The sequence below is a fragment of the Eleutherodactylus coqui genome, chromosome 7, assembly GCF_035609145.1.
Source record: "Eleutherodactylus coqui strain aEleCoq1 chromosome 7, aEleCoq1.hap1, whole genome shotgun sequence".
Lineage (NCBI taxonomy): Eukaryota > Metazoa > Chordata > Amphibia > Anura > Eleutherodactylidae > Eleutherodactylus > Eleutherodactylus coqui.
The window spans coordinates 52,379,203-52,398,781 of record NC_089843.1 but is presented as its reverse complement, the minus strand read 5'-3'; the positions used below and the strand labels follow the sequence as shown (position 1 = coordinate 52,398,781).

The window sequence follows — 19,579 nt, the reverse complement described above, 5'->3', positions numbered from 1 at the left end:
CCAAAAAGGCCTTTGATAGGGTAGCCTGACCCACTTTTCTTGATGCCTTTCCACAAAAAAAGCCTCGGCCCTACCTTCACTGCCCTTTATCAATCAGTGGCTCTTTATCTGCCCCTCTCACAATTAATAATGGTACAGGACAGGGCTGCCCCCTATCTCGCCTTCTTTACATCCTTGTGATGAAGAGTTTCTTGGCGTCTATTCGGAGCAGCGAGGACATCGAGGGTATATAAATACAGGCCGTGGGGTATAAAGGTTTGGCCTTTGCTGACAACCTTTTGGTCAACCTCACCAACCTGCATATTTCCCTTCATTCACTGATGTCTGAGCTATCCTGCTTTGGAGAACGGTCGAACTTCAAGATTAATTTGTTTAAATCCGAGGCTTTGAACATCTCCCTCGCTGACCTTACCGGATCCTTTCTCAAGCCCAAATTCTCTTTCCTGTGGCCCAACACAGGCATTACGTATGTAGGTATTACAATAGGCTCTGATATCTCTCGATTATGATTACAACAACTGCTTACCTTGCTCCCCAGGTTCATCAGTGATATTGCGGCTTGGAAGCGCGGGGAGTTTTACTGGTTTCGTCGGGTGAATATTCTGAAAATGACACTGCTTCCCTGTTTACTATACCTCCTGCAGGCTATGCCCAATCCTTCTACTTCTTGGACGAGCGTCCAGCGCTGCTTTGGAGACTTCATTTGGTCTTCCAGTCATCCACATGTTAGTAGATCTATTCTCACTTGCTCTAAGGATGCTGCTGGGGTTGGCCTACCGGACTGCCATCTGTACCATCTTGTGGTGGCTTATTGGAGTGTTTTGGACTTTTTCTATAGTCATCGTTGCAAACTGTGGGTCCATCTTGCCCAAACTGTTTGCCCTCTGTCTTCGCTGCCATGGACCTGGACCGTGGGGGAAATGGTGGCTGCGCCTGAGACCACGTTTACAGTCCACAACACACTTTCCGTACGTGGAATGCATGATGTCTCCAGCAGCCCGAGCTGGACACCTCTATCAACATAGACGGGGGTATTTTAAGCATCAAGATGGCAGCACCCAGTGCCAACATTCTTATGCAAGTTATTCTGGACGGACAGTTGTGCAGCATAGAAATGGATGCAGAAACTGCAAGGATGTACAGGTCAAGTAAGTATAAAGCCAGTTCTCGGTGTGATCATTTATGGTGTGCTCTGGTGGTCTGTAGTGAGCAGGCTACAATGGAGGGGTTGAAGATCTTCCCTAAACAGGGTGTTCATGATTGCATCAGCTAGATCATGAGCGCTGTGCACTCCAGCAGGTCACATGATTCACTCTATGATGGCACAGATTACTCTGGGAGTAACCCAACAATGTGAAAATGAATATTCCGTATGGAAGCAGTCTAAAAAAATATCTGCCTTTGTTGCCCATAGCAACCAATCACAGCGCAGCTTTCATTTTACCTCAGCAGTATAAGCTGCGCTGTGATTGGTTGCTATGGGCAACAAAGACCGAATTTCTTTTAAACAGCTTCCTCAAGAGTGTGGTGCCGGCCTACTTTTCCATGGCCCTCCCTGTATATAAACTCTTCAATGCTTTATTTGCATGAGTAATCCAAGACTGGAAAACCATGACTGCGTGTTCCCCAAAAAACAGTACCACCCCCGTCCATGGCTTGTATCTGGTATTGTAGCTCAGCACCACTAAAGTACCGTATTTTTCTGACTAGAAGACACATTTTTCAGCAAGATAAAATCTTGCTGAAAAGCTTCTGCACCTTATTGTCCAGAGGGCAGGGAGGATCTGGTAGATCCAGAGAACCCTGACCGCTGCTTTAATGATGCCGCAGTGCACTGACACAGGAGAGAACTCTGCAGCCATACACACTGCAGCTGCACAGTCCTCCCGCTCCCTGCCTGATCAGAAAATGCTGATGATCACTCATATATCTCCCCCACAAACTACAATTGTATGTGGGGAGTTAGTGGTAATAAAATCAGTGTTTAACATGCTAGCTGTGTGTGTGTGGGGGGGCATGTATGTATGTGAATGTTGCAGAGTTTTACATGCTGCAGTGTGTTGTGCACGTGTATAAAGTGGTGCAGCAGTGCTGTATATGTGTATAATGTGAACTTATGTACTTGCGCCATTGTTTGAATGGACACACTGACTGGTGTTCTAGAAAAGGGGGTTAATAGTCATCAAAGTTAATGACGGTAGCCCCTCCACTTTGTTAGACCCTCAGAGACATTAAAGCTAGTATGAAATATATTTTTCCGTTGTCTAAACCTGGGGGGACGTCTAACAGTCAGAGAAATACGGTAATTTACCGTGTAAACCATTTATAAATCCGTTTTCTAGTCCATTTTAAATATAATCCAACATCCTAACAAGAGCCAAAGCGCCAAATCTTCCCCAATCTTAAACAAACAAATCTCTCGTACGATCCCATAAAGAACCGCATTAAAAAGAGCGTAATCGTAACGCGGTAAGAGAATTTTTTTTTTCTTTCTCTTAATGCCTTAAATGACCAAATGGCACCTATTTGCTGGGAGAAATAAAGAGGACTGTGTTCAGGAAAATCAATCGATAGTGGGAAATAGAGAGGCAGGGCTCCCGCTCGGAGATAGGCCGCGGAATGCTGACATTATTGATTTTAGCCAGTTCAGCTGGTCTGGTAATTAAAATGTAAATTTGAGAAAGAGATTATGTCCTGACAGAAATGGTGGGATTAGAGGGGGTGATAAAAGCCCCTGCGTGAAAATTCACTCGCCAGAGATAAAAGCGGAGTCTATGTACCGGGCTTAACAGCTGTGTGGGCTTACTACGAGAAGCCAAAATATGACTGCTCGGCGCTGTAAGCCTGTGCGGGGAGGAGCTGGGCTGGAGGTATACGCAAAAGCCTCCAAAAATCACCCCAGACTGCTAGAAATACACTTAATTTTAAATAGTGATTAAGTGAGATTTTAATAGAACACAGCAGAAAAGAGGCCGCACGCAATTTACAGGAACCGCCGTATAAAATTGAATGCCGCAATCATGAGATCACATGTAAACACGCCAGACAATCACAGAAACACATTAACCTGTTAACGACACAGGATGTACAGTTGCGTCCTGTACGTTCAGGGTCTGTACTGAGGGGTGCCGGGAACTGATCCCATTCCGTACAATGCAGGGGTTGGCAGTTTTCTCACAGCTGACAAACGCGATCATCGAGAACGCCGATGGCGGCAGTTAGACCTGTAAATGTCGCCGTTACTTCTGACAGCAACATTTGAATCCCCCGATGGGTTTTGCAGGGTTACGAACGCCACCACCACACCCCACGCCTCCCCCCAAATAGATCGTGGGGTGTCATTCGGTTGCTTTGGCAGCCTGGGGCCCTCTGAAGACCCCCAGGGATGCCATGGCTGCTTGTGACATGGCTTGATTGACTGCCTGTCAGATCGCGGTATAATGTAATACTATCATATTACCTTACACTACAGGAGCGATCAAATGATTGCAAGTTAAAGTACAAGTCCCCTATGGGGACTAAAAAAAAAAAGTTTATAAAGTTTTAAAGGGGTTTTCCAGCGAAATACTATTGATGACGTATTCTCAGGATAGGTAATCAATAGTTGATTGGCTGGGATCTGTTGCTCGGGACCCCGATCGATCAGCTGAGCGGGCGCATGCTGTCAGCGCCCAATAACACAGAGGTCGGAGCATAAGCCTCCGCGACTACCTCTGTGCAATGACTGGTGCTTGTAACTGCAGGCATGGCTCTCACTGAGCTCAGTGAGAGCCATGCCTGCAGTTACAAGCGCTGGCCACTATATGGGAGGTCGGCGCAGAGACTTCAGCTTGAAATACACAGAAGCCTCAGTGTTGACCTCCTTATAGTGGTCAGCGCTTGTAACTGCAGGCACGGCTACTATTGATATCAATGAAATCAGTGTCACAAAAAAAAAATAAATGCAGTTATTTCTTGAAAGCGAATCTGCTTTGGATTGTCTGGGGACAGACCCTTATTTAATGAGGCCTAGCGCCCATTCACACTGAGAGGGAAATATAGGTGTATGTAGGTAGAAGATATGGATATATATATATATAGCTCTATGTCCTTCCTTTTTTACACGTGTGCTAATACTATGCAATACTGTAATGGAAAAACTTAATATGGACCTTAATGATAATTGAGTAGATATTACACAAGAGTTCTGCAAGAACAGAGAGATGTAATCTGAAGCCAACAAGGAGGACAGAATGCCTGACTACGTAACTCCTTGCAAAAAGACTGGAAACTGGAAGGGTCTCACCTGGATAATGATTAACTCAATTGCCTAAATGATTAACCCTGCCTCAGGTGGAACTGCGGACGTTACATATATGGATATGCTGTGGATTTGAGCCAATAGGACAATAAGACAGTCACGCATTCCTAGTGACACAGCAAGGGTTATAAAACAGCATGTAACCTGCAATAAAGTGCGCAGTTACGCCCAGTGTGAAGAACTATACCAGACCTCCGTGTGTGGCGTTTTTTCTTTACCGCCGGAAACGGGGCATTGGAGTGGGCCTAATTGGTGCTGTACACAGAATTACCCTGACAACACAAGTGTATGTTCTGTCCATATTCAGTCTGTACAACACAGACAGCACACAGTCATGCGAACATGACCTTAAAATAAAAAAAAAAAATTTAAAAAAAGGCCACGTTCGCAAACCATTATATGGATAAAAAAATAAATCAACTTCGCAAATCTTAAAAACCTCCTACTGTTTTTTCTTTGTCTACAGCTCCTAGGCAGACTCATATGTTTCCATGGTAACAGACTACAACCAAACCCTGTGTAGTCTAATCCTGCAGTCATTAATACTATCCAACTGCCTTCACATTTTGCCAACATAACTTTAGGAAGAGAAGTAGTAAACGACAGATGGGTATAACTGCAGGTTTAGAATAAACATGATTTGTTTGTAGTCTGTTACCGTGGAAACATATGGGTCTGCATAGGAGCTGTAGGAACAATGTGATAGATTATTAAAGACATTTTCCAAGATTAAAACAAATAAATAAATGGCAGGTAAAGGACGGCTGACCATTGGCGATGCGGTATCCCACAGCGAAGCTCCGCCTCGGGAGCCGCCGCCCGGGAGCAGGAGCCGCCAGCGAATCTCCGCTGCTCAGCCCTCTCTAATAGATAGGCTGACAGTGGAGAATTGGGGCGATTCGCAGCATGCTGCAAATTGCCCGCCGCGAGCGCAGAATTGCAATGATTCTCCACTCGTGGACAGGTGCCCGCGCTTCCCATAGCAAACTGCCGTGGACAGGGGGCCAAAAGATGTAAAACAGAAAAAAGCCACACTCACCTTTTCAATGGAAACAATCACTGAAAACGGCCATATACTTACTGACACGAGGGCAAACACGTGCAGCACCTCAGCATGCAGGCAGCCGTATGTGATACACCTTTCCAATGGCACCTCGGTCTAGTTCACGTACAGAAGTGACTGTGGCTGTTATATGGCGGTCATCATTCACATGACTGCTCAGTCAGATGGCCTTAGCGGTCATTTGCCGTAGAGGCCAATAATGGAGTGAACGGTCATGTGAATGTTGAATGGCACTTGGCCACTGCAGTAGCTTCTGGGATCACACTGGTGGAGACCAGAGTGACAGCACTGGACTAGCTGGCCATTAGAAAGCCGAGAATGGCCTTTTCTCCATTTTACACCTTGACCTACCCCGTGTAACTATTTTTTACATCTCAGAAAACCCCTTTAAAGACAATTTGCAAAGCTCATTTTTTCATTTCTTCAGCATCCGTATACCTATTAAGTGCAGTCATTACAAAAGGCCTTTCTCACTCTTGGGCCTATTGGGGGGGGGGAGTGACTTATTGATTTTAATGGGCATCATATAAGGTTTCTTTTACCCTAGCAGAAGAGGACCAGCTGGGCACTTAAGGGGGCGCTTCTTTCAAAATGGTCATGTTTGGCCCTGAGGGATACTTTTAAGTATATATTTACACTTAATCTAAGCGAAAGAATGACAGCTTCATCTTTTCCCGCCGCTAAATCAAGTAGATTACAGGAGTACTTGGCTCTGGCCCCCGATAACGCAGTGGTGTAAGGCAGGCACGCTGTTCTTCACACCCGGGCAGTGATAAAGGCAGGAACCGGTAGAGCACGTTGCAGCAGCATCATCATGTAGTGCACAGATAAAGAACCGTACACTGTGCTCTTTTGCTTTGGATGCTTCCCCTCTATGTCACTCCGTGTTTATCAGGACTGCTGGCAGACAGATTGAAGCGAGCAAAGCGCCACTGATGCTATCAGCATTCGGACATCTTTGTCAGACACAGTCTATATACATCCAGTCGTACTGCCGACAGCGTCAAGCGCACTCCCTCTCACCAATACTATGATAGAAAGGATGGTCCGAGCGTGGCAATGAACTTTCAGGGCCCCGACCCTTACAAGATTACATTGACCTCAAATGTTTAAGACAACTTAAAAGATGTAGTCTGGGGAGAAAAAAAAAAACAACTATATAAAAGCATAAAAAAGTCCCTTTCCTCAACCGATCCCGTGAGCTGCCATTGCGATGGTCCCAGGCCTACTCCTCTGGCTTCAGCAATGGTGCCCCTTCACAGGGACATGTGATTGACTGCAGCGGTCACATAACCCTGGGCTTGTTGCCATTGCTGGTCTTGTGCAGCTGGCAATGAAGACCAGCAGGGGAACGAGCGTGCAAGGAATATGGCTTCATTTTTATTTTGCAGTGGCCGAGAAGGTTTTTTGTCTTCTGTGGAGCCGCTTGTCTTCTGCATCCAGCTGTTCCTTGCTCGGAGCACCCGCTGGTATACAGTAGAGCGCTCCGAGCGAGGGATGCAGAAGACAAGCGGGGCTGCTTGTCTTCTGTATGCAGCGGTTCTCAGCTCGGAGCGCCCGTCTGTTATACAGCCGAGCGCTCTGAGAGGGGGATGCAGAAGACAAGCGGGACTGCTTGTCTTCTGCACATAGCTGTTCCCCGCATGGAATGCCCGGCTGTTATACAGCTGAGCGCTCCGAGCGTGGAATGAAGAACACAGCTGGACAGCTGTGTTCTTCATACCCCACCTGTCTTCCGGGAGCGGGATATAGCTGAAACAATAGTACCAGCTGTATCCTGCTGTGTATTCCTGATAACTGATCACATGCTGAAAGAGAATGATCAGCGACTGGTTAACGAAAACTGCACGATGTGAGTGCAGCTAGACACAACGATTATCGCTTAAAAGACTGCTTTGAGCGATTTTTGAGCGAAAATCGCTGTGTCTAAAAGGGCCTTAAGCTACATTCCCCAGCTTCCCCACTGCACTGGGAAGGAGGGAGATCAGGGGCGGCGAGCCACCTCCGACACCACTTATCACTGGCAGAAACAAAATGCTTATTATCTGATCCTTGACAGACAATGAGAAACATTTGATTGTTGGACCATCCCATTGTAAATCAGCCAGACTATAGCTCTGTCTACGGCCGCCGATGTGTGTATACTTGGTGATTACCTAGAAAGAGAAGCCACTTTCATGGCTGCCTTTTACAAAGCCCATTCCTGGTGATGAATTTATGAGTCTATTAGGTTCCAGACTGTGTAAACAACATTTTTAATCAGTGCCCGGGAAAACTAGTGTCTACAAAATGCAATTACTTGTTTGTTTTAATCATGTTTTATTCCCGTTTAATTACAAAGAGGAAATAATCACTTCCCCGGACCCTCATTGTATCAAAAGGCATAAAAGCGGCTCATGAAGGAGACAGGCTGATGGATGGGACCTTTCACCCGACTCCCACAGCCATCTGTATTCCACCTCCTCTACACATTTGTCCTACAAGTTTTTCACTTAAACTTCGTATAGAAATTGTACCCAGAAGCCCCGATAAGGTCATGTGATTCCCCATTGGCTCATGGAGAAGTTGAAACGTCACATAAACCTATTCATTTACTTGGGCATGCAGTTGGAGTGCGGCATATTACTATTAGGCGTCTCTTGGCATGTGCCATAACACACGGAGTGTTGGAACTGGAAGATGGCATAATGGGGAAACCCAGTCAAAAACAATCTGATGCACACTGAGCTCCTTGGGTACTACGATTAATCACTACTTTGGCTGTGGAAATACATCAAAACCTTATAGTTTTAACCCGAAAAGGTTTAGCTGCTCACAATATTATTCCTAACAGAGGTTATGGGTTTTCCCCATCTCATAAAGTGATAGTACACCATCCTTACTAAAAGTACAGACACCCCATGAGTAAGATGAATTGTGTGTAATTAGCATGTCATGTGTCCTAATCATAAGACGCAGACCCTCGGAGGCATCATTTGTGACAATAACCACAATCTATTGGATACTTGGGTTATACCGTTGCACAGAAGCCATCCATCAAGAAGCGTAATGCATTGGCCCATCTACAATGTTCCAAGGAGAGTCGTCATTGGGCAGTTGAGCAAAGGAAGGCTGTTGTATCGAGTTACAAATCACGCTACCCCATTGTCCAATCAGACGGAGGTACCTGGGTGTGGACGACGGCTGGGGAATGTCTTTTGCCGGAGTGCGTTGTGCCAACACTTATGTACGGCGGAGATTCAGTTATAGCCTGGGGAGGTTTTACGTGGCATGGATCATCAGTCACGGTTAGACTCCCAGTGCAAGATACCTGCTCTGCGATTGGCCAGTCTTGCTTACATGATCAGCACTGGCCAATCAGAGTGCATTAGGCAGTTAGAAATAGCTATGGCCATTTTAGACAATTGAAAACAGGTGCAACCAACTCTCTCATCCCCAGCCAATCCAGACGGTTCCCTGGTTATTTAGGCAAAACAAAATTCCCTTCATCCAGCATATACTGTACATACATTGTCAATGGAGAGAACTGGGTGGAGGGCTGTTGTGATGGCCATAGCACTATGTGCTCTCTCCCTTGACTATTTTGGTAAAATTTGCAGCAAAATTACCTCTGCATTTTTGGTGCAATTGGAAAAAGAATGCATTAATAAATATATATATATATATATAACCAGCAGGACATGTGTACCCAGCTTAGAGGTCCATCTACTAATAAGAAGCAGCTGCTGACTCCTCAAATAAGCCCTGACTTTCTGATATGCAGTGCCAATGTACAAGAGACTTTACTAATGAAAAGCGATTAAAAATCCTGATCGCCTTTGCTTGCTATGACACTTAGTAATGGGTTATGGCTTCACACCTCACTTGGCTAATCCCTTAATCAGTAACGTTCTGAAATCTTATTGCATGCAGGAACTGAACACGATTACCCCGTATTAAACTTTTATACAGAAGGGCAGGTACTGGTGTATACTCAAAGTGAAAGCTGAACTAGAAAAACAACTTACATCACATTCCCGAATACCCACATACACTGCTTACAAACATTTAAGGGAATGCTTAAATTACATATCTGATCTCGATGAACGAAAGACTTAAGTTGACCCTTTCACATCCTCAGCGTGACCGGATCTGGTCTGTAAGGAGAACGGGTACAAACTGTAAACCTGCTAATTTTGGTGTTCTTTAGAAGATGCCAAATGAGCTGCATGATGCTGGGCTGTGAGCATAGATCCTCCTACAGGAAATCAGGTCCTTATCTTACCCTCATGGAGTCTATTTCTGACAGTTTGGTCAGAAACATGCAGACTAGTAGCCCGCTGGAGGCCATTTTGAAGGGCTCTGGCAGTGATCCTCCTCACACAAAGGAGGTCCCAATGCAGGTCTGATGCTCTTCTACATTCCTGTCCAGCTCTCCTGGTATATTGTCATGTACTGGTATCTGCTGCATACTCTTGAAACTTTGCTAGGAGATACTGCAAACTTTCTTGTGACGGCACGTATGGTTGAGCCATCCTGGAGGAGCAGGACTAAATCTACAACCTGATTGGGCTGCAGGTAGCGCCTCATGTACCAGTAGTGAAAAGGCCATCAGTAAAACACCGAACTATGGAAGAATCAGTCAGGAAGCAGAGAGGAAGAGTCTCCATTCCCTTTTTGGGGGTGTCTTGCTAGGGATTAGTGTAGTATGTCTCCACCGGAAGTATGGGTTGGCCAGGCTCAGCTACAGGTTGCAGAGGTCCAAGCTAAGCTAGCGATCAGCCCCGAGGCTACAGCCATGCCAGCCTCCAAGCTTCTGACCCGAGCTGGCCTGAGCTCCAAGCTAAGCTGCCAAGCGAGCAATCAGCCCCAAGGCTACAGCCACGCCAACCTCCAAGCTCCTGAACGGGCGGCTTGAGCTCCAAGCTGAGCTGCCGAGCAAGCGATCAGCCCCGGAGGCTACAGCCACACCAACCTCCGAGCTCCCGAGTGGGCACCACACCCACCTCCGAGCTCCCAAGGGCTACTGTTTTCTGCTTAGCAGATGCCTTCTCATAACAATTGCATGCGCAAGCCTAGTTATGGCAGCGAAGAAAACGTTTAATGTTCGGCGCTCATGTGGGTGTGCAGTAGCCTCCTGGGCGTGACCTGGACGTTACCTGTAGGTGAGCCCGGCCAACCCATAGTTCTGGTGAAGACATACTACACTAATACCGTCTTGCTGTTCCTCTCCCATGTTCCTGTTGTCACTTTTATTTACACTAGAGTGAAATTGATTCACAATTACTTCTGCTTCCCAACTGGACAGAATGACATCCCTGAAGGTTAAGTTACTTGGGGTTCTACCGTGATGTTTATGTGTTCTTCATTTTTTGGAGGAGCATATCGTCTAAAAGCAAAAACTTTACACATCAAAATGGCATCCAGGACTTTACACACATATGGGCGCCCTCATGCAATTTTGCACCAAAGGGAAAAGTTTGTAGCTCTTACAGTATATAGCGAAAGGGTTAAGACTCGAGATACCCATCTATTTTTTTTTTTCCCCAGAGAGGTCACTTTATTAAAGGGCAAATACAGTTGGAATAATCTCCCGATTGTCGCAGATAAAATGTAGGAAGATCAGATCTGTTAGATCTGTGATCTCAGACAAATGTATTGATTAGATGGATCAATAGCCTTTGCTCAGCCGGCCATGTCAGATTTCCAGTAACAGCATCTCTGAGCAGTGCCACAAGGGGTTTGATCTCTCTGGAGCCCTTTGATACTGAAGATCATTGATGGTCCAAGATCACAGATTTCACCGTCATTCACACAGTATCTATCTTACATTAAGGAAACTGCACTATTAGCAATGCTGTACACTATCCTTCCAAAAGTAATTGGACACCTGAGCACGAATGAAAAGTAGTAGTTATTTCCATACTTAGTGAGGCTCTTTGGCCCCAATGACATCAGATACTAGCTTAAGTGTATCAGATGTTAGTAGAAAGTTTTTCCCTCCATTCATCCTGCAAATGTCTGGCGAGTTCTCTTAAAGAATATGGACGCTGTTCCTATTTCCTGACCTGACGTTCTAGTTTGTCACAAAGATGTTCAGTAGGGTTCAGGTCAGGACTCTGTGCAGCCAGTCCAATCATGGGACATCTAAGTCCTCAAACCAACTTAAAACAAACAGTGTTGGATTTGTGACAAGGTGCATGGCCTTGTTGGAAGAGTTCATGATTCTTGTCATTACAACCAACAGACTGAGACCATGCCACGTAAAACATCCCCGTACAGAACTGTTGGTACACCATACTCAGGCAGAAGGCATTCCCAGGCTCCTCCACACCCAGGTATGTCCGTCTGATATGAAGCTGCAGTAGTGCGATCCTCACTCCATAGAACGTTCTCCCATTGCCCAACTGTCCAATAATGACCCCCTTTGCACCACTGTAGACCGGCGATGCATTGCACTTCATGGTGGCTGGCTTGTGTGCAGCAGAGCTCCCTGTACGGCCAATAGAGGGCAGTTCTAGAGTTGAGCGAACGTACTCGGTAAAGGCGATTTCGCAATCGAGCACCGCGATTTTCAAGTACTTCACTACTCGGGTGAAAAGTACTCGGGTGCGAGAGAGAGGGCTCCCCCCTGTTCCCCGATGCTACCCCCCACTCCCCTCTGCAACCCCCCGCCCCACAGCGCACCCGAGTACTTTTCACCCGAGTAGTGAAGTACTCAAAAATCGCGGTGCTCGATTGCGAAATCGCCCTTACCGAGTACGTTCGCTCATCTCTAGGCCGTTCCTGTCACAAATACGGCTGATGCTTCCAAGGGTCTGCATACTATGTAGCATTTTTTAGGACATGGGACATGCTAATAAAACACATTCCGATAGGGATGTCCACGTACTTTTTGTAAGATAGATAGTGTACATCTAGTAGCCAAATCCACTCATTTACAACTAGGAGGTATTTGAGCAGCAGAGATGAGGCAATAGTAAGGAATCGGTTTAGCACAGCTGAAATACTTCTTTTAATGAGAAGGAAGTGATTTGGATACTATACTGAATGACCATTATATTAAAGACCTGCATCTAGTACATCGGACCTCCTCTGCCTTTCAGAACTGCAGTAAATCGTTGTGGCCTAGTTCCCACAAGGTGTTAAAATAGCTTTGCAGGCACACCGGCCCCCGCGGTCAGGAAGCTCCTTGTAGTTCCGCATATGGAGGTGCTGACATGTTCTGACCAGCTGGCAGGAAGGGTTCATCGATTCATGCTGCTTGTGCCAAATTCTTCCCCTCCGAACAGCAGCAGAAATCTGGATGCACCCGACAATGATTTCCCACTGCTCAGTGATCTGATTTTTGTGGTTTTCTGCCCACTGTCGGGTGATCGTTCTGTTTTTCTTAGACAGCAATGGCGCTGCAACTGGTTGTCTGCTGTTCTAGTCCATCTGTGCTAAGGAGCGACAGAATTTTGGGTTCAGACAGATTGCTTGGAGCACCAACGTATAATTCTGTGGCAATCTCTTCATCAGAACGATTCCTGACCTCCTCCTCTGACCCCTTTCATCAATGGGATCCTTGTGGGTGGGTGTTTTGCCTTGATCACAGCATTCTTGGTATACTCTCCCCACTGTTATATGAGAAAACTCCACAGTGAAATCCTGGCCGTGCCAAGTCTAGCACGGATGACCAGGTGTCTTCGGAAGGCACTCAGATTGAGGAATTTTCCAATTCTAAAGGTCGGCTTCGCACGGGTGAGAAAAATCACACAAGATTTATACGCTGCAAGACGCACCAATATAAATCCCATTCTTTCAAATGGGGTCATACACATGAGTGATGTCTTCTTGCATGGCACTGCGATGTGATGCTATGCGGGGAAAAAAAAGGCAGTATGTTCCATCATGCCGTGTGCTCTTGCATCGCAATGGAGCCGGCGGCAGCATCGTGACACGGGCAAGGGGCAGGCGATGCGGGATCGCTCATTGAACATAATAGAAGAAAAGCCTCGATCCTTCTTCCCGAAGTGATGTGAGGTGGTTTTGACATGAAAAAAAAACCTCGCATCCTCGGGGGAATTCCCATGGGGGCAGGATTCACGGCCTATATCATGCTCGCCCGTGTGAAGTTAGGGTCACAGGTCCAATTTCCATACAGAGAAGCTCCAGTCGTTAAAGGGCCGGAGTCTCTAGTAAAGCGTCCATTCGGAGTATATATTAGAGCTCTGCTAATACAATTCCGAAGTAAGAGGATACAAGATGCTCTTTCCAGGTTGATCTTGACTAAACCTGGATTTACTAGTAGCCATCCTTTACATGCTGCATGCTTCCTCCCGGACTGGCTCAGTAGACTAGAGGATGGATAAATTATTCTGGCGCTTTAATGTTGTGGTGTACAAAGATCAGAACCCTTCCTGACTGGCCGCTATCTTGGGATCAATTTAATCCACTCATCTGATGTTATCTGTGGACAGCAGGTAAAAGATCAGCAATGTCAAGTACTGGGAGAGGCTTTTGACCTTGCAAGAAACAGAAGGTGAACACGTGAAGCACATTTATTTTGTGGCTGCACCCGTGAGCGCTCCAGGCTGCAGCAGAAGAATCCGCGGAATCAGGTTAGATCTTGGCGTTTTGTTACTTTTTTCAATTATTTATTGAAAGAAATTGCTTCACGTCACCCACTGCAGTAATATAAAAAAAATGCAATATACAAAAAGGGCACATAATAGGGTCCCCCCCCCTCTCCTAATTGGCCAGAATGGATTGTTAGAGCCTGGTGAACCCTCTATTACACATTTGCCTGGATTACTTTGGTCTGGCATTACAGCACATCAACATCATTTGCTTCCAAGATGAGTAGAAGATGCAAAAAATTATGAAACTTTGTAATGTACAGATGTAGCAAAGTTTAACTTGACACTAAGGGCTCCTTTACGCTGCCGACAGCAAAATCGTAGTTTTGCTTATGCGATTTGTGAGCGTCAGTGATGCTTTTTCTTGTGAAAAATCGCGCATTGCCGCCACCCGCGATTTTATTGCGCAAAAGTTACTCAAAGTTGTCCAAGTAGTATGTAGAAAGGTTGTGATCTTCACTAGTGGCAGCTGAAAGCAACCAGAAAATAATCACGTGACTAAAGGCCGATTTAGACACAACAAGAATCGCTAAAAAAAAAAAAAAATCAATTTTGAGCGATTCTCGTTCTGTCTAAATGCAGGGACATCGTGCAGTTTTCGTGCACGAGTCGTTGATCGCTGAATTCTAACTTGCTAGAATTGAGCAATGAGCTGTAATCAGGCGGCTGCGCTGATAAGATTCCATGTGCCTGTGAATTCACAGCGGGGCGCAGAGAATACTACAGCTGTTTGCTCATGCAGAACAGCTGTAGTGTTCGTCGAGAGACGGCGGCTGTGTCCTATACAGCTATGCAGGTGCAGCAGTAGCTATTTAGCTACTATAAAGTATGCAAAGATGATCGCTCAAAACGGTCCCTCAAACTGTCGATTCAGCGACTTTTGAGCAATCATCTGTCAGTGTAAATGGGGGTATTAGGCTCTACAGGGAATTGGAGATTGAGAACCACATAAGGACTCAATACATTGTTGCTTTTTCCTCCCCACTTTGAAAAGATCATAAGGCCACTTCCACATGCTTGAAATATAAGCACTACCCCAAAATAAGCCCTATCTGCAAAAATAAAAAATAAATCAAATCACCCATCAGGTGCTGTCAGCTCCGGCACACTTTTCTGTAGTCTTCGGGCAGCCCTTCCTGGTTGGTGGTTTAAAACCTCGAATCCAGGAAGGGCTGCCTAAAGACTACAGAAAAGTGTGCTGGATCTGCAGAGGAGATGTGCGCCGGAGCGGACAGCGCCTAATAGGTGATGTATTTTTTTAATGCAGATAGGGGGCTTTTTAGAGCTTTTACAGTAGGATTTCCTCGTTTTCGTGCAATGCAACACAAAGGAAGGCTTCATAGAGAAGCATGGGCTACAAAACATCGGAAATCGTGGCTGTATAGAGCATGCCGTGATTTTGTAGTCTCGCAATGTAGCAGGTTACAAAACATTGCTCATATGAAAGAGCCCATGCTTTCCAATGGGCTCTACAGACATGCTTTGTAGCACTGTCGCATCACAAGAAAATCGCACGATTTTGTTACCTGTGTGGAAGTAGCTCAACTCTTATTTTATCGTCCATGTAACTGCCTGAGGGCTCTTTTTTGCAATTGAGCAAACAATAAAAAAAACAAACTCATGTATTCTTAACTTTTTTTTTAGCCCCCATAGGAGACTTGAACTTGTGTTTAAACCATAAAATGCAATACTTTAGTACGGCAGTATATAGTGTTGAAGGCACATCTTAATAGACCAAAATTCATGGCAGCCATGAGGAGCCTTCACCTCGTGATCTCATAATCTCCTCATCAATCTTACTCATTACATAACTGGTTTCTTAAAAGGGACTCTGTTACCAGGTTCCTTAAAGTTTGACTCTGAGGAGTCACGGAGGCGGGCCACACCGGCCTCTCCCAGTCCCCAGCATGCAGAGCAAGAGATCTCTCCCTATACACAAAAGGGAGAGAGAGACGTCAAGTCTCCATGTCCCAGGAGGGCAGAAGCCGGCTCATCCCGTCTGCGTGACCCAGAACTGAGCTCAGAGTCAAACTTCATGAACCTGGTGTCAGAGTCCCTTTAAAGCTCAAAAGAAATAGAAGATAATAAAAAAGAACACCTTTTTGAACACGTCTTCCACCTTTTCGACCCCCAATTTCCTATACAAGGCATTAAAATACAAGTGCAGGCTCAATTTGCGCGGAGTTTAGAGTATTCTTTAAAATATTTTGCAATCTCATTACAGGTATGTCGGAGGTCTTGCAAAATATAGCTAATGTGGATGTCTTTATACAGGCGAGGTCTGCAGCCGGCGCGCTTTTATAGAAACCTCCTATAGAGCGTAATTGTATAGAGCAAAGAGGTGTCAGATGGCTGCGTGTAATGGGATTTAATTAAACAGATTTACTGTAATTCGAGCGCTCCCGGGAAGCCGTTTTACAAGAGCGGCGTGTGAAGCTGTATATTTTTCTTCCGCGGCAAATAAATATCCTTTTATAAATATTCCTTTGTAGTCCAAATAACAGCGGCGGGCTTTAAACTACAAGGCTACATGACGGGATGAAATAAAGCCGCAGTCTCCCAGGCTACTTCCCCTACAAAGTATTTGTCTGTCTGCAGCCAATCGAGGCTTCCCTATCTCTGTAATGACTTCCTCGCGGCAGTCGGAGAGATTACCCACAACAATGATCTCTTTATTACTTCATAATGGCTGTTTATTTACTTTACTGCTGCAGTAACATGCCGGCAAGGAGATTTTCACAGCTGGCCAAACTCACCGTACTCGGAGCGAAGGTGGTCCGGAATGTGAGGCTCGTAGCCCTCTTTCTCCGGGACCTCTTCGAAACAGTCATCGTCTTCATCGCTGTCCGCCGCCTGAAGGAATAATAAAAAATGAAAGACTGTGAAGGTAATTTGGCTTATTTATAGCAGTCACAAAAAAAAACTCCGGGCCCCATATCTGAATATGGGCAGCTATTATTACGGCAGTCACCATGGTTACTGCAGACCAATTAATTAGAGAGTTCAATACGGGATGTAGAATTTCATTTTCAGTACGCTGCCTCTAGTGGTGGCCAGGATGTTATCATGTAACCCTTTTCGCTGCCAGGATAATTTTCACGTTTTGTCCAAAACACAAATAAAAAATACCACAAATTATATACACAGATATTCTATGAAAGTAGACAGAAGGCAGATTGTATACTACTGGGTGGCATTTCCCCAATCATGGGCACCTTCATGCAATTTTGCCGTACGACACACTGATTTGACTTTGGGCTATATTTCAAGGAGAGGTCCACAAGCGGTTACTCGCAGTAAGAGTCTCAGTAATGTGGCCGCTGACGGCATACAAGTCTGAGTTGCAGGGTCTGTGCGAAAAAAGGCGTAATCCAAAGAGAAGCCGAGGATAGAGTAAGGCAACATATAGGCAATTGGTTAGGGTAGGCGGCAGACAGACAGTGGAGTCCAGAAACATAGCCAAGGTCAGGAATACAGAAGTCACATGTAGTCAGAAGCAAGCAGAACAAACTACCTACACACAGACGAGCGCCATATGACGCCTGTGAATGAACATTTTAGCCGCAGATGCAAGGCGTTTTTGAGCCTTGCATCACATCTGTGAAGTTCTGATCTTCTAGTGAGAATCAGAAGGGTTTCCCATTGATTTCAATGGGACACCTCACATCGCACGGCATGCGAGACATTCAAGGTCCTATTGAAAGCAATGGGCGATGCGTTCAGAGGAACACGACAAGATAGAGCATGCCAAGATTTTTTTCATCGTTCGTGTATATGACTCAAAAGAACGCAGTTCATATTCTCACTAAATTTGTGCGTCTTGCAATGCACAAATCTCACCCAACTTGGCTTTGTTAAAACTGGAGTATAAACCAAATTGCTTAGGCATGCATCCTTTGGGTATGGATACGTAATATAGCAAGAAGAGTCATAGATTGGTGGGGGAATAATTAGTGGAACACACGTAAGGCTTTAGGCCAGGGGGCAAAAGCGCAAGTGAGTCCTACTAGGCGAGGCATTGCATATTGGATCCATAAAGCTCATTCTGTCCCAAAAGCTGCTCCGCAGGATGTCCTGGCTCGAATACAGTTTACCAGACCAAAAGAAACTTCTGAATGAAAGGGGGTGAAGAGAAACGTTACCGGCCCCATATAATGCTATGCTGGTGTTTCCTGATCTGTCTCTCGACCTCTTAATTTAGTAAGATGGGCTTGTTAAATAAAACTAATCCTACACCACATAGAACAGGAGAGAGATTTAAACTTTGGCTGCAAAACATTACTTTTCAAAACAAATGGACATGCAAATTAATGTTCATAATAACCAAACTGGAGGATTATTGGCCAAACAACTTACGAGTCTTAAAGCCAAAGAAAGAATAAAATATCTTCTAGATTCTGATGGGCAAAAAAAACTCAATTCTCAAGAAATTGCCAATGCCTTTATCTCATATGACTCTTCTCTTTATAATCTAAGATGAGATACAAATAAATGTCAACATTTATTTGATCAGTTAACTTCTCTTTCTACCCCAATTTCTGTCTGAAGTCTTAAAGGCCATTAAAAACGCTAAAAGCCTTTAAATCCGTCGGGTGGCTTTTCCAATGGTTATTATAAAAAGTTCTCTTCCCTTCTGGCCCAGTATTTAGGATTGGCGTTCAATGTGGCAATGAACAATTTTGCCTTTCCTCCAAAAACGTTAGGGGCCCTTATAGTTACCTTGCCCAAACCTGCCAAAGAAGCTACTATGCTCATCAATCCTTAACTTTTTTCTATCCTCCAAACATTGGCTGCTGTGGATCAAGCGGTATTTGTTCTACAAAGACAGGCTCATGATGGAACCCGTCGGCTCCGGAGACTCATTAAAACTGCCAAGCTTGGTCATATACCCACTTCACTTTTAGCTGTAGATTCAGGAAAGGTGTTTGATCGGATTCACTGGGAATAGGTAGAAACAAATTTAGAAAAATTAGGATTTTCCTGCCCCATCAAATCTGCAATTCTGTCTTTATACTCAGCTCCATCTACACGGGTTTTTTTTAATCGGGGAGTATTTCCCCTTTATTCACACTCTACAATGGCACTCGTCATGGCTGCCCTCTCCCGCCTCTCATTTTTGCTCTACTTATGGAACCCCTGGCTGAACAGATTAGAACTAAAAGACATCAAAGGAATTAAGTTAAAACATCGGGAATAGGGATGAGCGAGTATACTCGCTAAGGCACTACTCGCTCGAGTAATGTGCCTTAGCCGAGTATCTCCCTGCTCGTCCCTAAAAATCTGGGGGCCGGCGCGGGGCGGGGAGCTGCGGGGGAGAGCAGGGAGGAACGGAGGGGAGATCTCTCTCTCCCGCCAGCTGCGGTGGCCCCCGAATCTTCAGGGACGAGCAGAGAGATACTCGGCTAAGGCACATTACTCGAGCGAGTAGTGCCTTAGCGAGTATACTCGCTTATCCCTAATCGGGAACACAAAATAGGGCTCTATGCTGATGACAGACCCCATTTTTTCTTCAGCACGAATCCAATCTGTACTTTCTGATTTTGGGAACATTTCATATTATAAAGTAAATAACACAAAATTTCAACTGTTGTGTTAAAATCACTTAATCAGTCGATG

The 19,579-nt window shown here is 45.3% G+C and overlaps 1 protein-coding gene across 3 annotated transcripts in view; it reads right to left on the bottom strand.

Annotated features, from left to right (window-relative positions):
• UVSSA (UV stimulated scaffold protein A) overlaps nucleotides 1–19,579 on the bottom strand; it is an 89,665-nt gene that overhangs the window by 37,402 nt on the left and 32,684 nt on the right. For all 3 annotated transcript variants that reach the window (XM_066573010.1, XM_066573009.1, XM_066573011.1), the window contains exon 8: nucleotides 16,720–16,816. In XM_066573010.1, coding sequence (XP_066429107.1) covers nucleotides 16,720–16,816 — 97 coding nt within the window. The remainder of the gene's footprint in view (nucleotides 1–16,719; nucleotides 16,817–19,579) is intronic.